Source organism: Alexandromys fortis, unplaced genomic scaffold (assembly GCF_014885135.2).
Source record: "Alexandromys fortis isolate MF-2015 unplaced genomic scaffold, M_Fortis_MF-2015_v1.1 scaffold_330, whole genome shotgun sequence".
NCBI lineage: Eukaryota > Metazoa > Chordata > Mammalia > Rodentia > Cricetidae > Alexandromys > Alexandromys fortis.
Window position 1 is genome coordinate 98,341 of NW_026068204.1, and position 22,465 is coordinate 120,805.

The following is a 22,465-nucleotide window of genomic DNA, read 5'->3' on the forward strand; positions in this document are numbered from 1 at the left end:
AGGCAAAGGTCTATAGGCAAGTGTGCGCCAGACTCAGAAGCTACATTAATGTCTGGGGCTGCACAATGGCACTTTTTCATCCAAATGGAGCAGAGATAGAGTCGATAGAGACAGTCTGTTTACCCTAGTTCTGAGGCTCCTATGCCCTAGGGCTATGGGGTGCACGAGAAAGATGGACCCCTTACTTTGTCATATCTGTCTTGAGAACCTGGGAGGCATGTGGCCCCTTTCCTGCATTTGGTTAAGCTTTAGGAACCCTGACTTGGGTCTGGGTGGGGGTTGGCCCAGGCAGGAGAGAAGCTGGGGGAGGGGTTCTGGCCTCCCTTTATATGGAGTAGCTGAAAGTGAGCACACTCCCCCTACAGTCACCAGTGACTCAGACCAGCTGGGATTCATGTGGAAACAGGATGTATATGCCCTGGGAGGGGCGGGGCAACTGGGAGGAAGGATCCCTGTGCTCACAGAACTCCATCATCCAGGCACTTACAGTCTGAACACAGGTAGACGGTGTGTATACAGACCAGGCCCTCCTAGCCAGGCCTACACAGACTGTTGAGGTTAGGGTCCTAGTCCAGTCAGGAAATGACTGCCCCACACCAATCTGCCTACCTAGGGCCTAGAAAGCCTGGGCCCTCACTGGAAGGTTTCCTTCAGAAAGGTCCCAACCCGGTCCCAGAGAGAAGACTCCTCCTGCCCCAGGGTAGGGGCAAGACGTCTTATAGTCACGCCCACTGGCGGGAGGTGTTAGCAGACAGGACCGAGGACTCACTCAGACCTGTCGACCTGCGCAGCCCAAGCTAGCAGCTGCCATCCATGGGGAACAGCCACTGCGTCCCTCAGACTCCCAGGAGGCTACGAGCCTCATTCTCCAGAAAGCCCTCGCTCAAGGGAAACAGGTGAGAGGTGTGGCCTGGCCTCAAGGGAACAGGGTCTCCCTGGACCTGCTACCTGTGCCAAGCCTTGAGCCTCCGGTTTCCCTTGTTCCCAGAGAGGACAGCTCCAGGAAGCTGGCCGGCCTGTTTGGCACCGAGGCTAGGCCCGATGGGGACACCGCGGCTAACAAGATCTTCCACTACTTCCCTGGGACGGTGAGCGGAGGGGCGTGTCTGGCAGGAGCGGTATGGCACTGGGCCTGAAGTCTGAGTACAATTTTGTGCTTCTCCTGTATGAGTGTGTGTGCCGCAGTGTGAGTGATAATGTGGGAATCGCATCTTCCAGCAACTCAGGGTCCTCCCTGGCCAATTTGAAGGGATTCAGATACAAAACAAGATGAGGAAGTTGACACTGCCCCTCCCTGGGAAGCTCACTCAAAAGTCTAGGCTGAGAGTGAAACCAAGATGGGCACTGAGTCAGTGGTGAGCAGGCAGAGCCTGCCGGGGCTGTTGTACATCCAGGGGCACAGGGGCCACCCTCAACCTTCCCTACCCCAACCTACCTGGGTCTTGGTGGGCCCAACAATTGTGTGGGGGCTCCTGGTAAATATCATACTTCAGGCCTCAGTTCTCAAGGGTTACCCACCCCTAGCTGTTTCTGGTTATCTGCAGCCTACAGCTACCACATTGCCATATAGGCAGGCACCCATCCCCATACAGCAGTGAACCAGCTACCGATAGACCTCTTCATGAGACATCAGAGGCCTAACCATTCTGTGGGTCTGCTTAGAAAAGATACCTTTCCCTCCCCTTTTCCCAACTCTCTGGCAATACTTGGGAGGAGCCTGGGCTGCAGGTTTGACAGGAACACCTCCTACTGTGCTGGTCTTGGAGAACCACACCCACCCCAGTGAGCCAGGCTCTATGTGCAGTCTCTACCAGGGCTGGAGCAAGTCTCCCATCCTGTATTCTCAGGTGCTGCAATTGATGTAAACTCCCAAAGCATACCTTTCTCACGGGCTCCCAGGAAGCTAGAAAAATTGTATCACAGCCCCTCCTGGTCCCTGAGGTTCCAGAGCTCTCTGCGAGCAGGTGTCACCTTTAGAAACCTTGCTGCCTCAAAGAGGTAGAGAGGAAGATGGAGCCTGAAGTGACCAAGGGTGGCATCCCTCCCTATGGCCACATCGAAGACCCTGACTCCCTCTAGTCAGACCCTCTTGGACAGAATTCTGGCATGGGTAGTTGACCCTAGCCAGGACACAATAGCTGGAAAAGAGGTGGTATAAGGGGAAGAAGTCCTGGCCAGGCATGGAACTACTATTGTACACTGTACCTAGGCTATGGACTCTAGGTAGATTCTGCATCTGAGTTAGAGCTGGCCCTGTCACAGCACCAAGCTAAGCCCTCCTGGGGGCAGAATTCCAAGGCACCAGGGCCAGCTTCATAACCCTTCCTGTTCATGGCCTATTTCTCAGTGGTTTCCACAGTGGGTGTAGATGCAGGAGGCTCCACCCAGAGTCAGGGAGGATGGAAGCTGTTTGTGTCTGTTCACATTCCTAGGCCAGCACTGGAGGTAGTTCAGCTTGGCCAGTCTGAAGCAGCCCGTGCAGGTGATCCTGGGCAGCTCCCAAAGGCAACATAAGCCCTCTCCTAAGCCTCTCTCCTGCCTCCCAGCACATCCCAGGGCATCTCCTCGGCTTTGTGGAATTAGCAGTAAACAAAATACAACGCTACTCCTGTCCTCACCTTTTTCCATTCCATTGTCAAAGTCAAACAAGAGAAGATAGAGTAAGCCAGACTAAGTCAGGTGATAGTGGCACGTGCCTTTAATCCAGCACTTGGGAGTTCAAGGCCAGCCTGATCTACAAAGTGAGTTCCAAGACAGGATCCAAAGCTATGCAGAGAAACCCTGTCTCGAAAAACAAACCAAAAAAGAAAGAAAGAGAGAGGGAGGGAGGGAGGGAGGGAGGGAGGGAGGGAAGGAGGGAAGGAAGGAAGGAAGGAAGGAAGGAAGGAAGGAAGGAAGGAAGGAAGGAAGGAAGGAAGGAAGGAAGGAAGGAAAAAAAAAATAAGCCAGACTAAATCAGTATTAAATGAAAAACCCAAGGCTGAAATTTTAGGGCATTGAGAAAGAAGGTAAAACCTGAGCAAAGCCCTGCTGAAGGGGGTGGAATGAGGATTTAAGGTTGAGTAGTCACCGTAGAGAATTACACATGCAAAGGTGAGACACATATCTGCCTTATGTAATAGAAAAATGAAGGAAAGGACTGGTCCCCAAATTCAGTCCTCAGACCATTGTCAATGCTTTGCCCTCTACTGTGAGATAGGTACTGTGTACATAGTAAGCTTGGGCATCAGCAAAGACTCACAAAAGCTGGCTAGTATCTCTTTCCAGTTCCAAGTTTACAGACATCATGTTGACAACTCAACTTGTGCAGTATTGGGAATATTTACAGCAAAGAAACTAGCAAATACTACAAGCTAGAACTCTTGTTTGTTTGTTTTCATAGAACCAGGTAAAATAAAACATGGCCAGTTGTCAGTGGACATTTGAGAAGGCTTTAAGCATTATCTCATCCTCATAATATACCTCAAACTCTTTGACAAATCCAGGGGTGTTGAATGACCAAAGTCAAGTTGCATAGCATAGGAGGTAACGAAGATAAGGATTGAACCCACTATGTACCAACCTCAGTCTGTACCACAGAGCAGATAGCTCTGACTGTGGGGAGTCATATGTATACGTGTGGTGTGTACAAATTCCACTTTTCATGTGAAGAGGCTTAGGTGTGTATGGGGTATGCATGTATGTGAATGTTCTTGATGAATGTATTCTGTGACCATGCATGGACAGATCAGAACTGTATGCAGCAGCCATGTGTATATTGCCTGGGGATCTGGCCCCATCTGGTCCCTCTCCTAAGCCCTGCTCCTCTAGGACATCCCGGGCCTGGAAAATCAGCCAGAAAATCTGGAACAGCCATTCCTGAGTGTTTTCAAAAAGGGGTGGCGGAGGACACCCGTGAGGAACCTAGGCAAAGTTGTGCACTATTCCAAGGTTCAGCTGCGGTTCCAGCACAGCCAGGTAGGAGCCACAGCAGTTTGGGGAATGCTTGGGGAGCAACTTCCATACTACCCCAGGGCTATCCCCCCACCCTCTGAGACGAGTGGCCCCATTCTCCCCTAGGACATCAGTGACTGCTATCTAGAGCTGTTCCCCTCCCACCTGTACTTCCAAGCCCATGGTTCTGAAGGACTTACATTCCAGGTGAGTGGTATAGACAGAGGGAGGTGCTGGCTCTGTTCTTAGGAGTCCCTGCAGTCCCTCCTATACTGTCCTCTGGCAGGGGCTGCTCCCACTGACAGAACTGAGCATCTGCAGAATTGATGGGTCCAGAGAGCATGCCTTCCAGATTACAGGTGTGTGGAGAGTGCTGGCCTGGCCCCCACTGGACCAGGACCCCTGGACCTGGGAGGAGACTTTCCTGGGGCTTCTGGGAGCTCTAAGCTTTGCCCCTAGCCCACTTGACTCTTCTGCCCCCAGGCCCACTGCCTGCCCCGCTCCTTGTCCTCTGCCACAGTGAAGCTGAGCTCAGCCACTGGCTTTACCATCTGGAAAAGCAAATGGCTCTCTTGGGGGGCCTGCAACGCTGCCACTCAAGCCCCCCACAGGTTAGTAGCAGGAAACTGTAAGCCCTTCCCCAGTTCAGACCCTCTGGCCTGCCTGTGACTTACTCCTTCCTCCTCCCCAGAGTTCCCTAGGGGATGAACTCCCCTGGACACGGCTATGGAGAGTATCCGGGTGTGAATCCATGGGCAGCGCGATCTGTGCCTCAAGGGTCAAGCTGCAGCATCTACCCTCTCAGGTGGGTGGGAAAAGACATGAGGTGCAATGAGAGGGAAGGATACAGGAGCAGAGAAGGCTGGACTCTAGGTGTCCAACCCCACTCTATCCTTTGACCCTTTACAGGAGCAGTGGGACCGGATTCTGGTACTATACCCAGCATCCCTGGCCATCTTCTCTGAGGACCCAGATGGACTTACCTTTAAGGTTGGCACTCTCCATATATACCTGTCCCGAAAGGTGCCCTTTGTGGGGTGGGAGTGAAGACTCAGAAACCTGTATTTCAGGGCTTGTTGGGACAGAGCACAGTGCTCCACCCATCTGGCCCCACTGCCCTGGTCAATCTGGTCTCTACTCTGGCACAGAAGAGGAGTCTCCACCCTCTACAGCCCTTCTCATCCTGGAGAGATATCACTAACCCTGGAGTGGGTGGAATGGAACATGCTACTTCTTGGAATCCATGGTGCATGCTTCCCCTTGTCTCTGAGCACCTTCTGTGCATTGTGCGGTGTGTGTGTGTGTGTGTGTGTGTGTGTGTGTGTGTGTGTGTGTACGCACGCGCGCACACACACAGGGGGTGGGGACCAAATCATGACTGGTGTGTATTCACAGTCACTTAAAAACACACCAAGGGGACTTCCCTGACAGGGACTCACAGCTGACACAGGCTGGTGAAGAACCAACAGGAAGAAAAGTGGAGATGTCCCAGAACAAACAAAGCTGCCTAGCCTTTCTCAGAGTGGCATCCTCAGTGTTAGGTGGCCTGAGTTTCCAGCCCAACTCTAGAGGGCAGGATGGAAGGATAGGGCCAGGAAGAGGCTGAGATGACACAGATAAATACCCGGTCCTCACGCTACAGGGGGAGCTTCCGCTAAGTGCAATCCACATCAACCTAGAAGAGAAGGAAAAGGAGATCCGCTCCTTTCTCATCGAAGGTAGGGGCCTACCCAGAATCTTACCCACCGCTGGGTCTCTGTGGGGTAAGGTCCTGCCAGACCTTAGCTCACATGTCTGTGTGCTAGGCCGCCTCATCAACACCATCCGTGTGGTGTGTGCCAGTTACGAGGATTACAGTCAATGGCTGCTGTGCCTCCGGACTGTCTCGCACAGGGATGGGGCCCACCTGCTGCCTGGCCCAGAGAATTTCCCAGGACTACATGGACCCACAAAGGTGAGGGGTCAGTGAGAGGGAGGAGAAGGGTAGGTCCAAGATAAGGAGACAGATCCAGCCACTCATCTTACCTCTGCTGCTTAGGCCATGAGTAGAGGCCGAGGTTCACTCTCTTCCAATGGACGGACCAGCTGGAAATTAGAGTGTCCAGTGCTCCCCACCAGCCAGTCCCTCCCTGAATCCTCAGTGCCAACCACTATAGGCTTCCCTGCCCAGCCTGTACCTGTAAGTACCTAAAGGAATGACATGGGATGGGGTTAAGAAAACACAGGCCCCACTGTCCCTCAGTGACCCTGGACCATAGTTTGGCAGGGAGGGCACTTGAACTGGAGGGACCTTCATACAGCTCATAGAAGAGTGTGTGGGAAAGAAGCCCTGGAGATCTTTCTGGATGGTTCTTGGTATCCACAGAACCAGACCAACTCTAACTGTGTCAGCACTGGTCGAAAGAAGACAGAGCTGAGGCACAGTGGCAGTAGCCAGTCTCCCAGGGGCAAAGTTCGAAGGGAAGTATCTGGCTCAGCTGTCCCACTGCCCCTGCACCTGGACCTAACCAAGGTGAGCCCACCACGTACCCTGAACCCAGGCCACTATCCCTTCTGCTTCTTCTTCCTTGCTTGTCCAGATGGAACACACAGAGACCTCGTGTTCTGAAGACAGAAGTTCTTGCTGCATCTAACTGAGGGAACCCATGTATCTCCTTCTTGTAGGTGGGTGAGCTGGACTTAGACAGCAGCTCAGAGGCTCAGGACCACTCTTCAGATATTCCACACTCCCCGCTCTATGCTGATCCCTACACACCACCAGCTACATCTCACCGCAAGATTACGGACCTCCAAGGCTTAGATGAGGTCAGTGCCCTACTAGGTGGATATGCTACAGTGAGATCAGGAGATGTCAGAAGCCTGAAATCTGTGAATGGGGAGTGTTTCTGGGCAAGGGATCCCTAGGCTTCACAGTGGTCCCAGACCAGGGCTTCAGGAAACCCACATTTTCCCAGCAGTTCTTCTGTGCGATGCAGACATCTCCTGGACCTGAGCTATCAAGCCCGTTCCCCTCAGTCTCCGTGTCTGTGCCTGTCTCTGACTCCAGCTCTGGAATCTCCAGCTCTCCTAGGCCTCTGGGCTCCCATTTGCTCTCCAAGAAAGGTGCCCTGCAACCCAAAGCTTCCCAGAAACACCGGGGTTCCATCAAGAACAGAGGGCCACGGCCTTCAGACCTCCCTCAGCTTGTAAGTCACATCCTCCACTCTGGTGTGGGGGCCTCAGGATCAGGGGATGTTGGATAGAGGGTTCTAGGACTCCAAGGAGAAAAGCAAAATATGGGACAGGGAGAAACCAGAGACAGAGACGGTGAGGTAGGACAGGAAGCTAGAAAGTAAGAGAAGAAAGTGGCAAGAGTCTGGCCGATCAAAGAGGATGATCTGTGCTGGCTTTAAGACTTGTGTTTTGGGGCTCCCAGGTCACCCCTGCCAGAGAAAGTACACCTAGTTCCCTGCCACCTCCCCCAGGTGAGTGAAGGTCTTCTCTCCTTAGGGAAGGGGTGCTACTTCCTAAAGGCGGATCCCTGACTTGTCTCTGACATCCCTACTAGATGAAGAGGCTCCCATCTGGAACAAGACTTCCTCTCCCTCCCCCCAGAAGTGGCCACAACTCAGGAAGACTCCGGTGGAGATGGGACTCATCCAGTGGATATAATGAGCCCCAGGTGGGCTGCTTCTTGGAAACATAACCAGCCAACGCCAACCTGGACAAGGGTATGCAGCCATACCAGTCCTGTGACCTACATTAGATCCACCAGGGCCTCACCCCAGCAGGATAAGAGAGTCTCTAGAACGCTGATGATAGAAGCACCTCTCACCAGGCTCTAACTCATCAGCTTTAGCAGCTAGAGCAACCAAGAGAACAAACCGGTGAGGGACATCAGTGAGATCCTGGATACCCCAGGGCTTATATCTTTAGGGAAGAAAGAATGAAAGTACTAGAGTAGGTCTTATAACTGGGGAACTGCATGAGTGTGAAACACAGAGCACCAGAAATGTCAGGTGAGGACACGAGGGTCAGAGTTCAGGAGGGTGAGAGGCATCACAAGGAGCAGGAGTATCAGAAGACCTAGTACTGCTGGGTGCGTAGGGTAAGGCTGGTCAGAAAGATTAACACCATAAACAAGAAAAAGACTTTATTGGTTCTGTGTCCCTGCGTTTCACTCCGAGCAGCCAGAGTACCCCACCATCCTAAAGACCTTCGTGTGTTCTTCACTGTACCACCCCAGTCCCTTCACCTACACCCCCACTCTACAACTTCTCTCAGCCTTGGCATCATTCAAGCTCCCTGTAGTATCAGAAGACAATCCTTCCATAGGATACTATTCCTATCCAGGGCTCTTGGAGAAGATCCAGCCCTGCCCCACAGATCCCATATTGCAAGGGTCTCAGAAACCATCCCCAGAGGTATCCCTTAGAACAGTGGTTCTCCACCTGTGAGTTGCAACCCCCTTGGGAACCCTCTAGCTCCAAAAATATTTACATTGCGATTCATAACAGTAGCAAAATTACAGGCATGAAGTCACAACAAAAATAATTTTATGGTTGGGGGTCACCACAGCGTGAGGAGCTGTATTAAAGGGTCACAGCATTAGAAAAGTTAAAAACCACTGTCCTAGAACCTAGTCATTGACTCAGGCCAGGCCTAGGCAAGCTGTGGCTGCGGTGCCTCAGGGATCAGGGCCTTGGAGGACCTTGCCAGCCAAGCCTGCCTTCAATAGGGCAGAGTTCTTGGACTGCTTCCCTCTAGCTTTGAAAGCACTTAGTAGCCTCTTGGCCCAGACCCAGAGGGGCCTTTCTGATTTTACACTTATTGTAGAGTCCCCTTCTGCTGCCCATCCCTTATCTATGACTAGACAAAAGATAGGATGCCCAATTAAGTTGGATTTCAGATAACAACAAATAATTTCTTCATACAAGTACACCTCAAGAACTTCATGTAAATTCAAATATAGCTATATGTGCCCTGTGGTTTTTACTTGCATATCTGGTGCCCTATTACCCAGATCCTGGCTCAGCCCACAGTTCTGAACCTCTACCCTCTCGGGTTTGGAAAATGGCCTTGGCCTTAGCCACTGGCTGGACCCTCAGGTTGAGTCCAAGTCAGTTAGCACCAAGGACACTGGCTCCTTCCTAGATGCCAAAGAAGACAGAGTTCAAAGGTGGGGAGAAGAGCAACATCTTGTCCTTGTCACCTGGGTTCATCCCAGTGTCGCACACCTCACCAGGCCAGCCTGGCTCCTAGCAGCTTGGGCTTGAGTTGGAACTGGGTCTTGGTCTGCCATTACGCCCTCTCCCAACCTGGCGGCGGAAGTAGCGGATAGCAGAGATGGTGCCAATGTTGGCCAGCAAGACTGTAAGAGAGACACAAGATATCCTGAGTGCCAGCTCTGGCTTCTCGCTACCTTCTGCCTACATAACCTAGCCTTCAAAGGACAGTATGTTGGAAGTAGGTTAGCAATGACAAAAGCAAGGTCAAAGAGAGCCTGAACCTTCCAAGTACCCTTATCCCTGCTGGCCCAGCAGATGTGGAAAAAAAAAAAAAAAAAAAAAAAAAAAAAAAAAAAAAAAAAAAAAAAAAAAAAAAAAAAAAAAAAAAAAAAACTATAGCCCCTAGGTCTTCTAGACATCATACCCCCTGCCCCGAGAACCTCCAAACCTGTTTTCCAAGCATCTGGAGCATGTAGATCAGAGGTTCTCACAGCCCAAGTGGCAAAGGCAACAAACACTAGGCACATGTCATTCTGGCTGAATGTAAAGGAAGTAAGGGGATTCCGTAGCTCCCCTAGGAAAGAAAAGGACATTAGATGCTCCTCTCCGAGATATGTGTGACATAAAATACCATCTGTCCTAGAGAAATGCATTGAGTCAGATCTTCCACATGACTTCTTTAAGGCACTGGATACTATGTATCATAGTTGAGTCAGAACAATTTGGGTGCTTTGCCTTTAGGGTCTTCTGTTTTCTGGTTTGTGAAATAGTTTACAGAGGGGAGAGGAGATATTTTTCCACAGTGCCTAATACAGCCTGGCCTGAGTGGGAATGTGCCCCTATTACCTGCGCCCATAGGAGCTGGAGGAAGGTTCCTGACGGCACCTAGGACTGGAGTGTCAAAGCCAAGCTGTCCCATCTGGACTGTGTCCTGGGGTAGCTTAGGAACTTAACCTTCCTCATGCAGATCCCAGAGCATGCAAGAGCATACATACAAACACATCCACACAGACAGGTGATCAGGATCATTCCTGCTTCTCTCCCATAGCCTCTTGGCCTAATTCCCTGGACAGTATGTTTCCAGGACCTGGATCAACACCTACCTGCTTCTCTGATTGCCAAGCTAAAATGTTCTTCCGTAGCTGGAACAGGCATGGAATATGCCTCAGGCTCTACTTCCCTGAAGAGCTCTGAGGTCTGCACTTGGACACGGGTGGCCGGTGCCTGACTGTTCCCAAATCCTTCCTCTGTAAAGAAGTGTTCATAGACCTCAGGAATGGAGATAGGCACTAAATCTCCAGGGGGAGCAGGTGCCACAGCCTCTGCCCTTGGGGGTGGGACTGGGGAGCGTCCCCTCTGACGACTTGACCTTTGGGTTCTGCTGTCCTGAAAAAAGAACTCGCATGAGTCAGGCCACTGGACGTCATCCAGGGCTTGGCTGGCTGCTGTCTCATTCTCTACATCTTCATCTTCCTCTTCAATGGTATCACAGAAGAAGAACTCATAGGCCTCAGGGAGAGTCACTGCATAGCATCTTCCAGGCTCAGGTTCTGCTGAGACAGAGGATGGAGGAGGAGGCAGGTGCTTGAGGATCCGAGGTTGGGGGAGTCGGGGCCCAACAGCCACAGCATCCCAGGCTGCAGACCCCCCACGGCTCCCTGCTGCTGTCCTAGGAGCTGAGGGCCAGTCTGGGGTTAAGAAGGGTGGGCCTGTAGGCTCAACTGATCCTGATTCTTCGTGGGTAGGTGCAGCCATGGAGAATCGTACTTTCTTCTTCTTGGGGGCTTGGGCAGGACCTAGACGAGGCTCCCCTGAGGAATATTCTGAGGACCCTGCTGAGAGCTGCCCTACTGGCTTCTCAAAGTATCCTCCAGGAGACACAGTCACATCTGTATCCACCATGGCAGCTTCAGCCTGGGAAACAGAGGATAAGGAAGGCGTAGCAGGGATAGACACACTCTCTTCAGACTCAGTCTTTGAAACAGAATGAGGCATATCTGTACAGACTGCTGGGGCAGGCACAGAGGGATAAACTTCTGCCTTGATCTCTGAGCCTTCTGTGGATAGGTCCTCATGCAGTCCAGGTATGCAAGCAGGGGCAGACTCAGTTTTGTCCGGTTGAAAGATGGAGACAGGGGTGCACAGAGCCATGTCAGGGGCAGAGGCAGGTGTAGACTGTTTTGTATTAGGTTGACATTTGGAGGCAAGTGTGGACAAAGTCATGTCAGGTGTGGAGACAGGTGTAGACAAAACTATGTCAGATTGAGGCTTGGAGGCAGGTTTAGACAAAGCCGTGCAGGGTTGAGGCTTACAGGCATGTGTAGAGAGAGACGCATTTGGTGTGGCGATGGAGACATCTGGCTGAGGTTTGGATGTCATGTGTAGCTCAGCGCTGGGTGTCTTTCTGGTCTGGTCTGTATCTTGTTCAGTTATTAGAACAGGTGTAGATGGATCCAAGCCTGACTCTTGTCTGGCCATCTGTTCAGGGATGCTAGAGCCAAGTTCAGAAGCACCTGCAGGGTCTGACCGTGGCTTATCCTGCTGGTCTTTTGCCATTAGTGTCCCAGACACAAGATCTTCCTTGGGCCTGGTCTCCGTAAGTTGTGGGGAGCTCATCTGAGCAGCAGGAGAGCCCAGAGATCCAGAGCACTTGACCCCCTTGGCACCCACGGCACGCCTCTTCTTACGACCAGGGTTCCGCAATGGAGCTTCAGGGTTGTCTGTGGGACTCTGAGGGATGGCACTGTGGCCAGCGGACTCAGGACTGTGAGAGGGCTCACCAGGAGATCTGGGAGCAGGGCCCTGCAAAAGCCTCTGCATCTTGTCCCTGGAAATTGTTGACCCAGGGAAGGACGAGGCCTGGCCAGGACAGACGCTGTCCGAGCTGAGGAACAGTAGAGCTTCTGACTGTGTGGACGTGCTGGCTACCTGATGACTGGCTTCTAGAGCCAGGACAGGCTCACACTGAGACCTGCTGACCAGCTGCTGAGTAGCCACGTCCTCCAGTTCACAGCCCTGCTGTCCCCTCCCCTGGGGAGCCAGCTGCCCAGTGAAGAGGGGTGGGGGACCAGGGGGGCTGCTTCCGCTGCTGTCCCCTTGGTCAATGTCACTGGACAAGAGCTCGTCACCAGAGGCCAGGCCAGCCTGCAAGAGGCCACACTCATCAGCAGTGGCAGAAAACTCAGCCCACTCTCGATCACTGAGCTGGACACTATACTGGAAGTTGTCCATTGCACATCAGCAGAGGTGCTGGAGTGACAGCAAGACTGTAGGCCAGGCAGGGTCTTCACAAATCCAGGCTCCATGCACTAAGTAGTACACACTGCTACCACCTTGCCTGACCTCGTAGGACCTGCCCCCGCCCTGGTAGTCCATTTCCGTCTGGAGGAACCACAAGACAGACTCCGCTTCTTCCAGATTCTTCTAATTCATTCTTTGAGTTAGAAATCTACTTCAGTTTCCCCTATTTTCAATTCAACTCCAAATAACTTTACCATGACACATTGTCACAGTCCTAAAATGAAATGTTATTTTATTATATGTTATTATATTATATATTTAAGATATATTAGTGAAATAAACTAAAGACCAATGTTAGTCGTGTTTGAATAGTGTTCCCCCACATCTCTGAGATCTTCCAATGGGATTGATTTCCCTTCTCAACTCTGTCACAGAGGTCTGCATCAAAGACCATCCATCAGAGATCAATTCCCTCTGAGGGTCATTTCTGGCCTCCCCAGCCACCACTATTGGCAGCTAACCACAGAAGAGGATCTATAGTATCTGTAAGTGACTAGCCTTCTGGATGATGACCTTCCACCAGCCTTGGCTGGAACAGGATTTCTGAGCCTACCAAGGTCATGTTGGTACTGGTCAGAACCTGCTCAAAAGTTTGTAAGAGGAGCCTAGGCCAGAGGTCACACAACTTAAGTGAGCCCCCTGAGCCCCAGCAATCTGCTCTGGCAGTCCTCAGGGTCTGTACTCCCATCTAGTCCTGCCTGACTATCCAAAGCCCCATTTTGCCATATTTCAGTTAACCAAGAGAACCAGAGCCAGCCAAGGCCTCCAGCCTCTGTCCCATAAACGGGCTACTCTTGGGGCCTTGGTCAGCGATATCTAGAATGAGGAGAGTGGGACAATTCCTGGACTATGACTGGAACAATCCTAAGTGAGAAAAAACACTGGGGACTTCCTAACAACCAGCCCTTCTCCCCTCTTGAGTCCCTGGAGAGGCCATGGCAAAGCTTTTCCTGCCACTAGGACCCCTAGACAGAACCAAAGCGCTAAGTGTATCCTACCTGATTCTCAGCAGCCAGCTGGGGCAGTGGAAGTATGCATCTAGAGGCCTGTCCCCAGGCAGCATGGTGCTAGGCTTCTTAATGCAAGCTCCGCCCCTTCCGCTAAAAATAACCTGTCCCTGGGATCACTTATGACTCGTGCCAGTCTCAGAGCCAAGCCACAAATAGATGGCATTTGAGGGGCCTCCAGCAAAATGAAGGACATTTTCCTGGTGTAGGGCCTGCACTGGGGGCTGGCATTAGCTAAGATCACATCAGATTCCAACTAGAGACGACTGCCTTACGACTGCCTTATGACCAGCACAGCACAGGTCTCCCTTCCCAAGAAGATCTGTGCCTCCACCTCACCTACAACCCAGTGTCTCTAACACAACCTTGCAGACAATATTGCCAACCTAGATCTGACATCCAAGGCTCCTAAGTGTTGCTAAGCCTGCCAGTGAAACTAGAGGAAAATGGTGCATTCATTGCTCTTGTGAAGGGTTCCCCAGATTGGCATGGCTCCTTGGCCTCAAAAAAAGATTGATCAGGGTCAAGGGAACAAAGTCTAGTCGGTGGAAAGAAAAAAGGATATTTGGCCAGGCGGTGGGGGCGCACGCCTTTAATCCCAGCACTCGGGAGGCAGAGGCAAGCAGATCTCTGTGAGTTTGAGGCCAGCCTGGTCTACAAGAGCGAGTTCAGGACAGGCTCCAAAAGCTACAGAGAAACCCTGTGGGGGGGGGGGGAGAAGGATATTTGGTGGGTAGTGCTAAGACAGGATGGCCATTCTACCTCAAGAAGATATGGGCAAGCCAGGCAGTAGTGGCGCATGCCTTTAATCACAGCATTTGGGAGGCAGAGGCAGGTGGATCTTTGTGAGGGTTCAAGGCCAGCCTGGTCTACAGAGCGAGTTGCAGGACAGCCAAGGCTACACAGAGAAACCCTGTCTCAAAAAGAAAAAAAGAACAGGTGGAGCAACCAGCCTCTCCTTGCTAGGCCCCTGATCACCTTCTGTAAGCCTGTCCATCCCAAAACAGTCACTAGAAGACCCTTTTTTCTGAAGGGCATGAGACACAGAGAAGGTAACTTCTACATAGCTAACACATAACAGCAAAGCTAGCATCAAATTTGCAATTTGTTTTTTGAGACGGGGTTTCTATGTATAGCCTTGGCTGTCCTACAGCTAGCTCTGTAGACCAGGCTGGCCTCAAACTCACAGAGATTTGTCTGCCTCTGCCTCCCAAGTGCTGGGATTAAAGGCTTAAATTTGCAATTTTTTTATGTCAGCTTCCAAATCTTTAAGGTTACAAGCATGTGCTACTATTCCTGGATACCTCCTATCCTCTTAAAAAAAAAATATAGGGAGCTGGAGAGATGGCTCAGTGGTTAAAAGCATTCCCTTCCAAAGGTCCTGAGTTCAATTCCCAGCAACCACATGGTGGCTCACAACCATCTGTAATGAGGTCTGGTGCCCTCTTCTGGCCTTCAGGCATACACGCACAAAGAATATTGTATACATAATAAAATAACTAAATAAATATTTTTTTAAAAAAAATATATTGTTCGGGGGCTGGAGAGATGGCTCAGCAGTTAGAAGCACTGCCTGCTCTTCCAGAAGTCATGAGTTCAATTCCCAGCAACCACATAGTAGCTCAACCATCTGTAATGAGGTCTGGTGTCTTCTTCTGGCTTACATGCATACATACAGACAGAACACTGTATATATAATAAATAAATCTAAAAAAAAGTATTGTTCTAAACTGGGCATGGTGGCGCACACCTTTAATTCCAGCACTCTGGAGGCAGAAGCAGGCAGATCTCTGTGAGTTCAAGCTAGCCTGGTCTACAAAGTAAGTTCCAGGACAGCCTGAGCTGTCACACAGAGAAACTCTGTCTTGAAAATAAAATAATAATAATAATTATTATTATTATTATTATTATTATTAACATAGAATATTGCCCTAGATGAGGTTGTGCATATCAGCAATCCCACTAGGCAGATAGAAACACAAAGATCAGGAGTTCAAGGGCACCCTCAATTACGTACCAACTTCTAGGTTTACTTGGGCTACATAGGATCCTGTCTACAAAAAAGGGAAAGACTTCTTTTCCTGATTCAAAACTCATGGAAATATGTTTGCCTTGCTTTCCCCAGACACTTGGTATTGGTGGGTCACAGCACATGTTTTGTTCCCACCTGGGACTAGGACACCCAGCATCGTGTCCTGCAAAGATAGCAGTGTTACCTATAGTAGTTCAGGAGATGCACAGATCTGGGTGTGCCCAGAGAAATGGCAGTCAAGCGTTATGTGGACTTCCTGAGATAAGACAGCTCTGGAGTACAGGATCACTAAAAGGTGAGTGTGGATAGTAGGACTAGGATAGAAAAGGGTCTTAGTGTGGGGCCAAGAAAGCAGGGTTTGGGTAACAAGCTTCACTTGATTGGCTCAGCCTTCAGAAAAAGGCCATTCCCAACCTGGCCAGGAAAGGCTCCAAAACTGCAGCAAAACCCTGTCTCAGAAAAAAAAATAAAAGGGGGGGGGGAAGGAAAGAAAAAGCCCATTCTTCCACTCATGCCTAACTGCAAACCTTCTTGGTGAGAGGGTGGGAACAGATATTTGTCGAAGGGAAAGGTTCTCTAACCCATCTCATGCTAGGCAGGAAGATAACATGTTCACTACATAGCTATCCTGTAGATGCTGTAGCTATGTATAGTGACAGAAGCCCACTCAGTAGGCACAAGAGGTTAGTTGGCAAAAGGAAGAAGGGCCTTCAGGGTCTCTGTCCAGGAAGAAAAAAAGCTTCCTGCAGAAGACCAAACAGAAAAGGACAAAGCTTTGCCTGAAATGCCTCTGTGGGCCACAAGAGGGCACCAAAATTCTACTCTAAACAAGAGAGAAGGTTCCAGCGGGTCTGGGGTCCCTGGTACGTTTCCCATTCTTCCGAGACAGAATAGAGTAGGATAGGGGTTTCTCAGGAGTTTTCTAAAAGGCCTTTTATGAAGCTACACAGCTTCTTTCAAGACATTGACTAGAAGACAGGTCTCAAAAGTAAGGGCTGGGTTATTCGTTGCCAAGTTTTACAACCTGAGTTTGATTCCTGGGACACACGTGCACAAAGGGAAGAATCAACTCCTTCCTGCAAGTTGTTGTCTTCTTGCCTACACACACACACACACACACACACACACACACACACACACGCAAACACACACATGTGCGTGCACAAATAAAGAGATAAGCAAATAAATAAATGTGGTTTTGATTTTTTTTTTTAAGATTTATTTTTGTGTGCATGTTCCCACAGAGGCCAGAAGAGGTCACTGGCTCCTTAGAACCGGAGTCAAGGGCCTGCCCAAGTGGGTTCTGCTCAGGTCCTCTGGAAAACCACTGAGTCATTTCTCCAGTCTCTGCTTTTTTTTTTTGTTTTTTTTGTTTTGTTTTGTTTTGTTTTTTTTCGAGACAGGGTTTCTCTGTAGCTTTGGTGACTAGCTCTTGTAGACCAGGCTGGCCTCGAACTCCCAAAGATCCGCCTGTCTCTGCCTCCCAAGTGCTGGAATTAAAGGCGTGCACCACCACCGCCCGGCTCAGTCACTGCTTTTGTTGATGTTTTGGTTTCTATTGATTTTTTTGTTTTGTTTGTTTGTTTGCTTTCAGACAGGGTCACAATCCAACCTGTCCTTGCCATTTAGACCAGATTGGCCTTGAAACCAGAGATCCGCTCACTCTGCCCACAGAGTGCTAAGACTAAAAGTACCAGATTGACTTCAAGACCCTGTATAGGCAAGGACATTTGCCTTTCTTTTTAAAATAGGTTTATGTAAATGTGTTTAATCCCAGCACTCAGGAATCAGAGACAGGTGGATTTCTATGATTTTGAGGTCAGTTTGGTCTACACAGCCAGTTTTAGGCCAGCCAAGGCTATACATAATGAGATCCTGTATCAAAAAAATTTTTAATTAAGTTTTTAAAAATTACATTACATAATAAATTAAATAAAATAGTCTTACTAAGCTTAACACAGCATAAACTGCAAATGTTTAAAGTATACGCTACTAGATTTTTACACAGGTATTCAGCTAAGATGTCAATCTCCCAGACAGCCAATAGCCTGTCACCAGAGCTGATTTCTGCCCTGATGATTCTTCCCTCCCCTTAAGGCTCCATTGCCAATTTTCTGTCACTATGAAGTGGGTCACCTTGTCCAGAATTTTTTGTAAATGGAATCATACGTTGAGGTCATCTTTCTGGAATAAGCACTCTGTCATCAATGAAAGGAGAAGAGAGATGTACCCACCAGTGGACTGAAGCCGTGCTAGCTCCTGGAAAGTCTCCTATCCGTTTGCATTCACTCTTATTTTATAGTCTAAACCTGCAGCACAGGGCAAACAAGTAGGCAAAATTTCGTTTTGTTTCGTTTTTTGTTTGTTGTTGTTGTTTTGAGACAGGGTTATGTAGCTTTGGAGCCTGTCATAGAACTTCCTCTGTAAACCAAGCTGGCCTCAGACTCACAGAGATCCACCTGCCTCTGCCTCCCAAGTACTGGAATTAAAGGCATGCGCCACCAATTGCCTGGCCAGCCACAAGCGAGATTTTACAGAAGCGTACTGACAGCAGGTTGTTAAAGGCACAGCAGTCTATTGCTCCGGCTATTTCTTCAAGTCATTCTGTTCCAAGTGTCAAGTGAGGTCATTCTTGGCAAATAGGCAGTACAGGCAGTGCTTTAAGTAAATCACTAGGTAAATCAGTAAGCTGGTAACGGATAGCAGGTCTTTTATACCTTATTCTACTTCATATACAGTATATATGTGTTTGTACTGTGTGAAAGAGTAGGTTTTGCTTGTTTTTAGGTTCATCCACACTATTGCATTTATCAAAGTTGTTTTTGAGACAGGGTCTCATATTGTGGGCAGCAATAGCCTCAAACTCAAGGGAATCTTGCTGCCTCAGACTCTAGTTCTGAAATCACAAATGTGAATCCCTACAGTTGGTTTACATTTATCATGTTTAAAAATTGGGGACTAGGTATAATGGCCCAGCACTCAGAAGGCAGAGACAGGCAGATCTCTGTAATTTTTGAGGTCTGACTTGATCTACCTAACAAGTTCCAGGCCAGTCAGGGCTATACAGTGTCCCATGTCTTTAAAAAAGAGTAAATAAAATTCTATAGTTCCTTTTTATTATTATTTTATGTTCATTGGTGTTTTGCCTGCATTTGTGTCTGTGTGAGAGTGTCAGAGAAGCCTTGGAACTGGAGTTACAGACAGGTGTGAAGCTGCCTTGTGGGTACTGAACCTAGATTCTCTAGAAGAGCAGCAGAGCTCTTAACCACTGAGCCATCTCTCTAGCCCCAAATTCTATAGTTTCTAAAGAAAGGGTCTCAGGCTTGCGAATTCACAGAGATCTGCCTGCCTCTGCCTTCTAAATGCTGAGGTTAAATGTGAGTGTGCTACCATTATTCTGGCTGGTCTTATGTCAGCTTGACACACAAACTGGGGTTATCTAAAAGGATGAAAACTGGATTGAGAAAATGCCTTCATTTCCTAATTAGTCACTGATCAGGGAGGGGCCATCCCACGTGGGTGGTTCCATCCTTGGCTGGTATAGTCCTGGGTTCTATAGGAAAGGTTGTGCGCTTTCTCTGGCAGCACATATGCAAAAAAAAGAAAAAGAAAAGGAAGGAAGGAAGGAAGGAAAAGGAAAAGAAAGAAAAAAGAAAGCAGGTTGAGCAAGCCAGCAAGCAGCTTGAGTAAACAGTAAGAGGTGCGCCGCTGGCCTCTGCATCAGCTCCTGCCTCCAAGGTCCTGCTCTATTTGAGCTCCTGCCCTGGCTTCCTTCAATGATGAAGCACTGTGGAAGTGTAAGCTGAATAAACCCTTTCCCCCACAGCTTGCGTTTGGCCTTGGTGTTTTGTCACAGCAATGGAAACCCTGACTAAGATTTATTTATTATGTATACAGTGTTCTGCAGGTCAGAAGAGGGTATCAGATCTCATTACAGATGGTTGTGAGCCACCATGTGGTTGCTGGGAATTGAACTCAGGACCTCTGGAAGGGCAATTAGTGCTTTTAACCTCTGAGCCATCTCTCCAGCCCCATGCCCAGAGTTTTTATGCTTATTTATTTTGTATGTATGTGTGGGCATGTACATGCCAGTGCATGCATGTGAATGGAGGTCAGAGGGCAACTCCGACCATCTGGATGCCAGGGACGAAACTCAGGTCATCAGGCTTGGGGGCAATCATCCTTACCCACTGAGCTAACAAACTGGCTGTTGTGTGACAAAACTTTTCCTGGGGAGACACGACACACTTCTACTCACCCCAGATATGGAACCCGTGACAGACCAAAGTGCAGATACCATCAAAGTCCACCTTGGTGAATCAGTGAGTTTTACTGACATCACTTACAGGAGCAGAAATGACTCAAAGACGTTCGCTGCATTAGCAAAGCCCACCCCCAGCATGAATGACAGCTCACAAAGCTAAGCACCTGGAGTATACTGCACACCCAGCAGACAGCTCAACAATTTGGAGAGTGTCCTTTCCAGGTGCCTCAGATGACCTAAACCTCTTCCAAACAGCTTGGCTGACTTCTGCTTCTTCTTAGCAACTGGTTTGGTCTGAGAGACTTCTTTTGCAGCTCAGCTTGCTGAGCATCTTCTTTGCAGCTTGGCTCTACTACCTCTGAGGGGGACTCAACTTTGATTGCTTACTCTGGCCTAGTAAACCTGGTCAGTTTCAGGAACTTCCTAAAGCTATTTTGTGTAGACTGAGACTACGCTTTTGTCTCCTGGCCACCCAGACCCGAATAATCTCACAGAAACTATATTAATTGCAACATTATTTGGCCAATGGCTCAGGCATATTCCTGGCTAGCTCTTACATCTTAAATTAAATTAACACATTTCTATTAATCTATATATTGCCATGAGGTTGTGGCTTACTGGTAACGTTCTGGCACCTTTCTCCTTCAACAGCTACATGGCATCTTTTGACTCCACCTAGTCTCTCTCTATATCTCTTTTTGGATTTTCTGCCTGACTTTACTCTGCTAAGCCATTGGCCAAATAGCTTTATTCATCAGCCAATAAAAGAAACAGAGATACAGGACATCCCACATCAATTTTGAGTTGTTTGCCTTCCTGTTTAAAAAGTTTCCCTGAACAACCAAGAATGTTTCAATCTAGAAGCAAACATTTCACAATAGTGGCCCTCTCTTAAATGTTTCACTGCCTTTCGGTAATGTCACAGTCAGAGGGATAAAGCCAACACAGGTAAAAGAGACTACAGAACCCGTTTCATACCTAAACTATAGCATTATATGTGTTTTGCAAATTTTTTTCCTAGTCTGTAGTTTATCTTTTCATTGCTTAAAATATCTTTTGGAAAGCAGCTTTATTTATTTATTTATTTATTTATTTATTTATTTATTTGAGTCAAGATCCGCAATGTAGTCAAAGCCTCAGAACTGAGTACCTCCTGCATCAGCCTCCTAAGAACTAGGATTACATATGCGTGCCATGAAATACAAGTGTTGTGGTGCACACCTCTCTTAGAGCTTGGAGGTAGAGGCAGGAAGTGAAGGGGACTCCTACACAGCAGGGACTCCCTTCCAGACCCCAGATAAGGCACAAACCACACCAAAACACCTGTTTTCACAGAGAGATCCTTTATTAAGCAGGAAAGAAAAGTTAAAGTGCCTGCTTTCTGACTCAAAGAGGTTGAAGATTATCTATCTATACTGAGTATAATCTCTATATATCTAAAGAACCTGATTAGTCTAATTATAAATGACAAACTTAGATGACTATTAATCTATATAATTCTCAATATCTATCTAACTTAAAGACTAAGACAATAAACAACTGTGCAATATATGGTGTTACGAGCTGGGGGACTTCAGCTCCAGGTTCTTTTCGAGTAATATCTATGAGGATTCTGTGCCCTTCTCCCCAGAGAGTGATGAGTAACCAGACCAAGCAAGAGAATTGATTTTATGATGATTCTTTACTAGCAACTTCAATATCCAATGCATCAATGGGGGTTACAATCTCAGTAGGCATGGGGGATTGATAATGGGCAACACACAGGCAATTCAATATCACAATTATTAATCCTACTAAACCTAATACATAAAACCAATTCATAACCTTAATCTAACTTATCTTAACCTTAATACAACGCAGCCATTACTTATCTATAACCTTAATACAACTTATCCATTAATTATCTATAAAACTTAATACAACTTATCCATTAATTATCTATAAAACACTCCTTAACCTTAGCTTATCCATTATTTCCTAATCTGATCAATTATCCATAAAATATCTCTTAACATTTCACACATTAACATATGTATTAACACATCTATGCTTTTCTCTTAACATCTTATACACACATGAAATAGCATCATACGACCTGATATTCCCTGGCTTAAAAAGGGCTTTTTGAATTTCTTCAGGCTGGGCTCTTGTCCGCACTGGGGGCTGGGTAGCGAAGATCGACTCTTGACCCCGTAGTCTGCACTCGGGAGATAAGGTCCTGATGTTCCAGGCTGGTATCTGGTAGTGCCTTGGACTCGGCTTTTGGGTGACCGAGTCTCGGGAGACAAGGCTTTTAGTTCTCTACTCTCAAAGATGAAGCTTTGCTCTCGGGATGGCAAAGCGTTCTGTCTGCTCAAAAGACGAAGCTTTGCTTTCGGGATGGCAAAGCATTCTGAAAGGCAGAGTATCTAGTCTGTTCTCGGGAGACAGACCTTCAATGTCCACTCTCATGGAATGAGGATTTGCATTCGGGATGCAAGGTGTTAAATGTCTGTTTTCGGGAGACAAAGCTCTGTGCTCGGGAGACAGAGCATTAAATGTTTAGGCAAGGCATTCAGTATTGCTGCTTTTCGGGAGGCAGGCTAGGAGGATCTCTCTTTCCACGGAGGCCTGGTGCCAGAGCCATTGTGAGAAGTGAGATAACCACCCTGCTTCAGCCACCTCTTTTATGCCAGTTCAAAATTGCCCCTCGTTTGATCCTTCCGATAACCAGGTGTCCTAG

The 22,465-nt window shown here is 48.5% G+C and overlaps 2 protein-coding genes across 3 annotated transcripts in view; one reads left to right on the forward strand and one right to left on the reverse strand.

Annotated features, from left to right (window-relative positions):
* Positions 1–66: 66 nt before the first annotated feature.
* On the forward strand, positions 67–8,852 carry Plekhn1 (pleckstrin homology domain containing N1). Its single transcript, XM_050130047.1, has 16 exons — positions 67–896; positions 989–1,088; positions 3,811–3,957; positions 4,060–4,140; positions 4,220–4,292; positions 4,417–4,544; positions 4,625–4,738; positions 4,843–4,923; positions 5,576–5,651; positions 5,739–5,887; positions 5,972–6,112; positions 6,299–6,445; positions 6,598–6,738; positions 6,891–7,118; positions 7,349–7,397; positions 7,481–8,852. The coding sequence occupies exons 1-16, from the start codon at positions 814–816 to the stop codon at positions 7,582–7,584; spliced, it is 1,842 nt and encodes a 613-aa protein (XP_049986004.1). The 5' UTR covers positions 67–813; the 3' UTR covers positions 7,585–8,852.
* A 177-nt stretch (positions 8,853–9,029) lies between these two features.
* Positions 9,030–22,465, reverse strand: part of Perm1 (PPARGC1 and ESRR induced regulator, muscle 1) — a 19,571-nt gene continuing 6,135 nt past the window's right edge. For both annotated transcript variants that reach the window (XM_050130039.1, XM_050130038.1), the window contains exons 2-4: positions 10,244–12,654; positions 9,589–9,714; positions 9,030–9,283 (exon numbers count right to left, since the gene is read on the reverse strand). In XM_050130039.1, coding sequence (XP_049985996.1) covers positions 9,171–9,283; positions 9,589–9,714; positions 10,244–12,371 — 2,367 coding nt within the window. In that variant the 5' untranslated portion in view covers positions 12,372–12,654 and the 3' untranslated portion in view covers positions 9,030–9,170. The remainder of the gene's footprint in view (positions 9,284–9,588; positions 9,715–10,243; positions 12,655–22,465) is intronic.

Coding starts and splice junctions, on each gene's coding strand:
- Plekhn1 (XM_050130047.1), top strand. CDS start 814: ATGGGGAACAGCCACTGCGTCCCTCAGACTCCCAGGAGGCTACGAGCC. Junction 4,141..4,219: donor CTGAAGGACTTACATTCCAG/GTGAGTGGTATA, acceptor GTCCTCTGGCAG/GGGCTGCTCCCACTGACAGA. Junction 4,545..4,624: donor GCCACTCAAGCCCCCCACAG/GTTAGTAGCAGG, acceptor CCTCCTCCCCAG/AGTTCCCTAGGGGATGAACT.